The 8,513-nt window shown below is 46.9% G+C and overlaps 1 protein-coding gene across 1 annotated transcript in view; it reads left to right on the top strand.

Moving 5' to 3' along the window:
• Positions 1-7,700, top strand: part of Gpr26 (G protein-coupled receptor 26) — a 20,254-nt gene extending 12,554 nt beyond the window's left edge. The window contains exon 3 of the mRNA XM_005401962.2: positions 6,794-7,700. Coding sequence (XP_005402019.1) covers positions 6,794-7,025 — 232 coding nt within the window. The 3' untranslated portion in view covers positions 7,026-7,700. The remainder of the gene's footprint in view (positions 1-6,793) is intronic.
• Positions 7,701-8,513: the final 813 nt, after the last annotated feature.

The following is an 8,513-nucleotide window of genomic DNA, read 5'->3' on the forward strand; positions in this document are numbered from 1 at the left end:
TGCTTACACATGCAGGTCTGATTTATTTCACTTATGAGTATGGTCTCTAGTTGTGACCATTTACCTATAAAGTCCTTGAGTTTATTTTTTTTAATAGGTGAGTAATATTCCATTATATAAAAGTACCACAAGTTTCTTATCCAACCCTCAGGGGATGGACATTTGTGTTGCTTCCACAATTTAGCAATTACAAATTCTGCTCCACTTTTAAGTGATTGGATCTTTCTCTGGTTAGTACCCAGGAAGAAATGTTTTTGTAAAATAGATTATAGATTCAATATGTTCCCAAGTGGATTTGATGCATTTAGAGTTTTTAAAAACATTCACAAAACCATTCATCCTTTATGGAGATGATCAGCAACTTTCTATGGAGAAAGGGTACACCCAGGAAACCCCATGAATACAAAATGCAGCTCTGGTGAAGACACCTGGGCCCTCCTGCCACCATCCCATGCTCCCACATTTGCTTCTCATGTGCAGGAAGGAACCATCCTAAGCAAACCTAAAATCTCCTAAGCATCTGCAAACACACCTCATGTCACTCCAGTACACACTTCTCCAGTGCCTTCTCTGTGCAGGCCGTGAAAGACTCTGCAAATGAAGCATCATTTGGCGAGACCCGAGGAGTCCCCTGATGGGGGCACTGACCTTGCAGACACTGCCTATCACCCAGGTGGAACATCTGTCATTGGACAGGTCCTGAGGCAGGATGGAGCTCCCCTGGCTGGGGTTCGTAGATAAGGCTTGCGAAGTGGACCTGACCATGTAATGGAGGGAGCAGGGGTTTTCAAGCAGAAGGGAAAGAAGGAACAAGATCTAGAGCTGTGTCATCCGGCATGGGAACGACTTGCCATGGAGGCTACAAAGCACTTGGAACATAGCCTGTCCAAAATAAAACGGGCTTTAGGTTTAAAAATTCACTGGATTTCCAAGATTTATCACAAAAATACATATAATTAATAGTTTTTATATTGATTTCATTGTGAAACGATAAATCATAGTAAATGATTTAAAAATTGAATATATAAAAAGCTGATTTTTATTACTAGAAAATGCCACATCACACCTGTGCCTTGATGCTTCTCACTGCTGGCTGGTGCTTCTGCAGCGAGGGGTGGGGTGGGGTGGAAAGGTGCTGATGCCCTGTCCCTAGTCCCTCTTTCCTAGACCTCTGGACACTCATATGACTCTTTAGGCACTAGAAGCCCCGTGGGACTCATTCTAGTCAAAGAGGGTACTCAGAACCTCTTCCCCTCCTCCTCCCTGCCCAGTGTCCAGCAGAACGTTGGAGTTACCCAGGAAGGTGTCCCCAGGAGCCAAATCAGTGCTTTTCTCCTGGGGGTAGGAAGGCCCAAACAGAAGGGGCATCAGGTACTAAGATGGGGCAGCAGGGAGGGGAGTATAAGGTAGGTGGATCCTTCCTCCTGAAATCCCACCTCTCTTAGGACAACCTTCTCTTGCCAGTATCCCTACCCCACACCCAATCTGTGACTGAGGCGATAAGGATGTTTAGTCTTCAGGGTAGCTGGGAGCCACAGGCATAGTCCAGGGAGAGGGCTACTCAGAAATGTGCTCATTGCATGTCAGGTTCTCTCTGGGCTCCATGTGTGCGCTGGCACAGCCAGGCCCAAATCAGAGCTACTTCCACTGCAAGGCATCCAACTGCCAGGTTGGTGGAGGCCCAGCAGACTTTAATCAGACATCCACCTCTAGGGAACCTGATTCCAACTCTCCCCTCTTCCTCCTGGCCAAGGTTGAAAGACATCTACTGATAACAAGGAGAAATCAGCCTATGGTGAGGAGTAAGTCACCTGTGCAGAGCATTCAGTATGATGCACACGCTATATGGCAAATGGCTCTCAGAAAGACAATCATCCACCTTGCCAACCAATGAGCCACCTGCACCTGGCCACAGGGGCGTGTAAGACAACAGTGGAAAACATTTACAGAGCTCCATTTTCACTCTTAACAGGAATCTGACATCTCCAGTTCACCGTCACATCAGCTCTGATGTCCTCAGAACCTTGAGTCAATAGGACTTTTCCTGGAGCAACAGGGCAGGGCCTGCAGACCCACAGTCTCATCTAGCACTTCTTGCTAAATATTTTCTGAATTAAAGTTCACATGTCTAGAAGCAGCTGGAAGGCTATCATCTCTGCAGCAATATGTGCTTACAAATAAACATAGTTGTTCTCAATAATTGGAATCAGGCTTTGAGGGACTTGGGAATCTGACAGATCCATTATTGTAGCTTTTCAAAATAATAGAAACATGTAGATGGGAGAGGGGCTTCATATGCAGGTAGCTCCTACATGTTAATATTCTATTAATAAGATAATTTTTTCCACCACAATGTCTCACAAAAATTTAAAGTATTAGTTGATGGCCTACAGATCTTCACATAAAAGCTCTCAAGAAGTTTTGGGAAGACCAGGGGCTGACTTTCCAAGGAATACTCTTTGGTGCACATTCCGTTCCATATACACTGTGTGTGTGTGTGTGTGTGTGTGTGTGTGTGTGTGTGTGTGAGAGAGAGAGAGAGAGAGAGAGAGAGAGAGAGAGAGAGAGAGAGAGAGAGAGAGAGAGAGAGAGAAAGAGAAAGAGAAACAAAAATGGAGAGGGAGAAAGGAAATAGAGCCAGAGACAAAATGTCAGGCAGACTGACAGAAAGAAAGGGAGGGAGGGGAGGAGGGAGGGAGAGACGACGGATGACAGGCACAGAAGGGTGAGAGAGGGCTCTAATTTACCACTTTAGAGTTAATATTTGAAAGCAAAGGCACTTGGCTGTGCCATGGAACCGGAACTGAGTCTGAAAGGCCTGCGGGCAGGCAGGCTCCAAGAGGGTATGTGGTGGTTGCACCCACAGTCCAAGGTTTGAATTCTGCTTTTTCTATGTCTGGCCCACACAGCTTTGAGACATCACTGCCTTAGTTTCTTCTGTGTACAATACGAAGAATGCTTTCGCAGACTAGGGATGATGTCATGAGCAGTTACCAAGGCACTAAGCCCAGCCCCAGAGGAGTGGATAGGGACTGCAGATCCAACCCAGGAATTGCCCTCCTCAGGGATGCCACTGCGGAGCAAGGTCGGGTCACTGGTCTCTGGGGTTCACAGAATGCCTCAGCTCAGACAAGGTTACCACATCCTCATTCGGGGGACTGGGAGGGCCCAGGCTGAGGGCTCGGGGAGTGGGAGTGGACAGCTCCTATCTTCCTTGGTCAGCCCTTTACTGGGACAGCCAGCTCAGAGATTTGCCAGTGAGCAGTGAGATTCTGATTCCCAGAGCGAAGCCATGGCTCAAAGAGCAATCCCTTGGATATGTACCAGAGCGAGGGGTTCGGGGGGGGAGGCAGGATTGGGGGGCATACTCTGTGTGCACCTGCTTTGTGTCTCACCTGGACTCAGAAGGGTATATCTCTCTGTGTCCTGCTCCAATTCAACAAACTCTGTACCCTGTAGTACTTTGTATTTCCCAACACAGAGGTACAAGCACACACACGCACACACACACACACACACACACACACACACACACGCACGCACACACACCCTTAGAACACTTGCTCATCCTCTTTCATAAAGGGCTGAAGCTTCCACATCAGTGTTACCTGAAATGCTTGGAAAAGCAGCCTCCTCCCCTCCCTCAACAGCCCTCCCCTCCCACAGGTGCTGAGTATGGACTCTTTCCTGAGGGCATTCAGGGCAAGTTGGGGGTCGCTGTGCCAGGGCAGACATGTATACATCTTGACTACACATTCATAAACTTTTCCTCTGACAATGGAACCTGATGGCAGAGAAGATTTTTCCAGTCCATACCTCAGGGAGTACATGGAAGGTCACCTTGCTGCCTAACGGACAGTCAGGGCAGCTGCAGGAGTGACGCTTATGGGAACCACCTGCTTCCTGGAGGACAAAGGAGAAGTATTTCCTGTTCCTGGGGCTGTCACTGCTTTGGTAAATCTACCTGTGCTGCAGGTAGGAGCAGGAAGTGGATAAAGTAAACCACGCATGTGGAGTCGGGGAGAAAGAGAGGTAGAGAGTGGCAGTGACTCTGCCCAGTTGTGGAATGTGGCTAATATGAGCCCTGCTGCCCCTGTCTTGGAGGGGAGGGTCCTAGGAAGGGGTGAGTGGGTGAAACTTGGCATGAGAAGGTAGCCTGAAGCCTTCCCTTTCTCCAAGTGCATCTGGAAGGGACCTTGTGGTCATCCAAATGCCTGCCCACACCTGGAATTAGAAAGATGCAGTTGTGGCAATATGGAGATCCTTGACTTTTCTCAGCCCTTATAAATGAATGAAGACTTGAAACTGTCATCCAGGATAGAGAAAAGCCCGCTAGGCAGGCACACTGTGTCTGTGTCCTCAGGGGAAGCAGAAGGGGGCTCAGCCAACCACATCTGACCACATCTGAAGGAGCAGCCTAGCACTCCCCTGGCTGGAGGCCAGGTGGAACCCAGTCCAGGACAATGCTCACGCCAAGCTTCTCTTTGTCTGGGGACTGACAAAGGCCACACCTTGGCTTTTTCAAAGCGGAGGTTGCCATGTGCACTGTGAGGAAGAGGAAGAGACCAAAATTCTGTCTAGCATAAATGATCTCATGGAAAGCAGTTCTTGGAGCTGAAGAAACTTCACAGCTCATCTTTTCCACTCTGCAATGCTAAGATTCACATCCCACTGTGGCCTTCATCTGCAGGCAGATGGAGTTACATTTGCCATACAGGAAACCCTCGCTTGCTGCTTAACCTCTTTAGCCTTGGTTTTCTCATCTGTAAAATGGGAATAATGATATCTACTCTGCAGGATACTTTTAAGATTAGAGACTATGTTCATCAAGTGATTGGCTCGAAAGAGACACATAACTAGGACTATTATTACAGAGTTGGCAATGAGTTTGGGCTTCACATAAATTCTCTTGGAGAAGCAAATGCAACGGATTTTACCCTTCATTTTGTAAAAGGTGAAATTTTAAATTATCTTGAATAATTTTATTCTGTGAAATCTAGAGAATCATCAGGTGATAATTTTGATCTTGATAGATGGTTTCATGCTATTTGGCTCTTTTGAGAAATTCTTTTGGGAGCACCATGAAGCTTAGGGAGAATTCAGCAGTAAATAGGAGACTTACATTCTGGAAATGTGGTTTGACATTACATAGCGACAGCGTGCTGGCATTCAGCTATTTCATCATAATTATTAGGTGTGAATTCTAAATTTTTTTGCCTCAGTAAATTCATCACTGCTCAAAATAGACTTCTGAAAAGCATGTATTTCCCACACTCTAATAGTTCCAGTTTCTCATTCAGGGTCCCAGGGACGTGAGAGAAGACACAGCTGTGGGCCTCCGTGGGATCAAAGGACAAGGGGCAGAGAGGGATGCTAAAACTGGGAAGCCAGAAAGAGGGGGCTAAAGGTAGATTGCTTAGGGCTCTGCTTAGGAAAGGGACATCTTCGTGGAGGGTGGAACCCTATCAGCGTCCTCCTCCTCCTCTCTGCTGGCTCTGCAGCTCATCCCGGCGGTTTCAGGGAGATCAATGGAAGCTGGCCGCAGAGTCACAGCTCAAATTCCCCTTTCTTTCCTTGCATCCTCCACTGGCCAGTCCACCAAGATGACAGCCACCACTGCTTCTATTTTACAGGTACCTCAGGCGGAAAACAAGTGCCAGAATCTCAGAAAGTAGAGGTGCTGGGCCTTCCATGGCTACTCACTTCTTCCTTAAGAGATGTTTTCTTTCTCTGGACCTCAATTTCCTCATTTGACAATGGGTGGGACAGAGGGTGATGTATGGTCTTGCATCTCTGCCCCAGATCTGTGGCTGTTTTATACCCTGTGCTAATGCTGGCTAATGTCCAGAAATAGTCAAGGGAACTAGACACACTTGAGAAAGAAAAATGGCTTGACTGGAGTTGGAAAATTCCATGTGTACAACTTGTAGCTCTTAGAGATCCCGCAGCCTGGCATTAGTATCATAGAATGGTAGTTTTGGTGAGTGCCCATGGGGACTCTAAGAACCCCTATCCTTGGACATGTGGCTGTATCTTCCCTTGCTCTCCCTCCTTGAAGGACAATCACCTTGCCTGCTGCTATTGTCAGAGACAAGAATCCTAAATCTAGGAAGGAATCCTTTCTTGACATCAGATTCACTCCTGTTGCAGGACAGGCTCTGAGCTTGGCAGAATGTTTGCCAAATTGTTCTCAGCCCTCCCTCCCATTCAGCCTCCTTAGGAAGGCAGAACCGGGTTGGGAGTAGAGTCAAAGCAGACTTCTAGCTGAAAAGACCATAGAGACAATTCTTCAGCCTCATTGCTCTTCATATATAAGATCTCTGGGTCCAAGGAGGGCAAAGACTTGGCTATGGTCACACAGCAAATCAGAAGCAGAGCTGAGCTAGAGCCAGGATGCCATTCGCTTGTTAGCCTACTCCTTAATGAAGCTTGGGACTCAGAGTCAGACAAGGCGAGGTCCAAATTCTACCTTTACAACTGATTGGCCATGTGACTGTGGGCAAATTACTTAACCTCCTAGGACCTCTACTGCTCATATGTAAAAAAGCAATAGTCATATTCCCTGGCTCAGTGCACTCACATGTATGAAACAGTTAACTAGTATGGTGCTCAGAATAAAAGAAATGCCTGATTAATGTTCTCTGCCATCACTGTCATGGGTTCCACTGTTGTAATTGTTATTGTTAACTGAAGACATGGTCTCTGGGAACCGACCCCGGCCAGGAAGCTGGGGCCGGGTGTAGACCTGAACCTTGGCCTGCGATGCTCTCAGTAACACCCCTTCTCTCTGCAGACTGGTGGAGCTCATCTCCTCGGCACCCATTGGATCCCACTGGGGGGTGCTGTCCAAGTGCTTGACCTACAGCAAGGCTGCATCTGACCCCTTTGTGTACTCCCTGCTGCGACATCAGTACCGCAAAAGCTGCAAAGAGATTCTGAACAGGATCCTCAACAGACGCTCCATCCGCTCCTCAGGCCTCACAGGTGACTCTCACAGCCAGAACATTCTGCCCGTGTCTGAGTGAAGGACCAGGTTCCTGCTGGAGAGTTTAGAATGAGATGACTGGGAGACGTGGGGGCAGGCTAGGGGATCCTGGATGGACACCACCCACCACCATCTCCCCGCAATCCCAGTGATTCAGGATTCTGGGTCTGTTTCCTGGCTCCTCAGGGCAGATATTGGACTGCCACCATTTATCACCAAAGGATGGCCATGGGCCATGCTCTGGCCTTTCTTTCTGAGAAGCTTCTTTGAGCTCCCAGACCCACCAGAGGCTCCTCTGGAGATGATAGTCCAGTCACGGTCGAGGATGAGGTACAGGTGGCAGGTGGGGAGGAGTGGCACCCACCTGCTTGGACCACTGGACATGAGGCTCCATGCTGAAGAAAAGCAACGGTCTCCATGGGACATTTTAGTCATGCTACAGGTGAGACTGGTGGTGGCCATGTGGCCCCAGATCTGACATAATGACTCCTTTCCACTTGGTAGGTGTGGCTGCTTTAACCCAAATATTATCAGCTAGTACCAATTAGCTGAGACCCTGGGACTCTGCTCCTAAAGGGAAGATGTTTAACAATTAGTGGCCATCTGGTTGGTGGCCACCAGTTGTCCCAAGAATGGCAAATTGGATATAACTTTTTTATCTCCTCCCGCACAAAAAGAAAACTCATGTTTGTGTGTGTAGACAATCTTAGCATGAAAATGGTTTCAATAGACAGGGTGATATATGTGTGTGTGTGTGTGTGTGTGTGTGTATATATATATATATATATATATATATATATATATATATATATATATATATATATATGTTAGGTTCTTCAAAGTCTGGCCAAGCAGTTACTTTCTCGCTATTTACATGTCATAAATGTAAGGGCCAAGTAAAAGCAGGAAGATTGTGGCTGGTGGGTCTCCCTGTCTGCATTGTGACCTGAATTTCACCTTGTCTTATGCATCTTATCCAGCAAGTCTTATGAAATGGATGGGCAATTACTGAACTGAGCAGGGATCTATCCTTTATTTTCAAACACTAAGTTCCATTATCCTAGTGGCTCTATAACCTACTGTCTGTACATCCATCTATAGAAACCAGAGGCTATGAAAGGTCACCAGGAAATCTCCCTGTGCTACTGGTTAGATAGCAAAACTTGTATGAAATATTGTAATATACATATCAATCCAATAGCAGCTGTGGGCTTGATTTCATAAAAAAGCAAGATGAGTGGTCCATGGTTTCTGTCCATCACATTCATGTTCACCATTTTTAAATTGATTTGTGAATACTCAAAGCAATTATTTCTCAGTCCTTTAAGTGATTCCTCCAGGATGGAAAGGATAGGGAGCCATGTAATCAAATGGCTCATTTTCTCCTTACAGCTCTTCTGTCCTTACTTGGGAGGTAGAGAGAAGAGGAAATTGTCTACCAAAGACCAACCAGAAGAGCCTGATGGTTTTCACTGCTAGGCAACCCCGGTACTTAAAAGTAGAGAAGTGTCTGCCCATTTGAGAAGAT

Source organism: Chinchilla lanigera, unplaced genomic scaffold (assembly GCF_000276665.1).
Source record: "Chinchilla lanigera isolate Chin_1 unplaced genomic scaffold, ChiLan1.0 scaffold00076, whole genome shotgun sequence".
In the NCBI taxonomy this organism is placed as follows: Eukaryota; Metazoa; Chordata; class Mammalia; order Rodentia; family Chinchillidae; genus Chinchilla; species Chinchilla lanigera.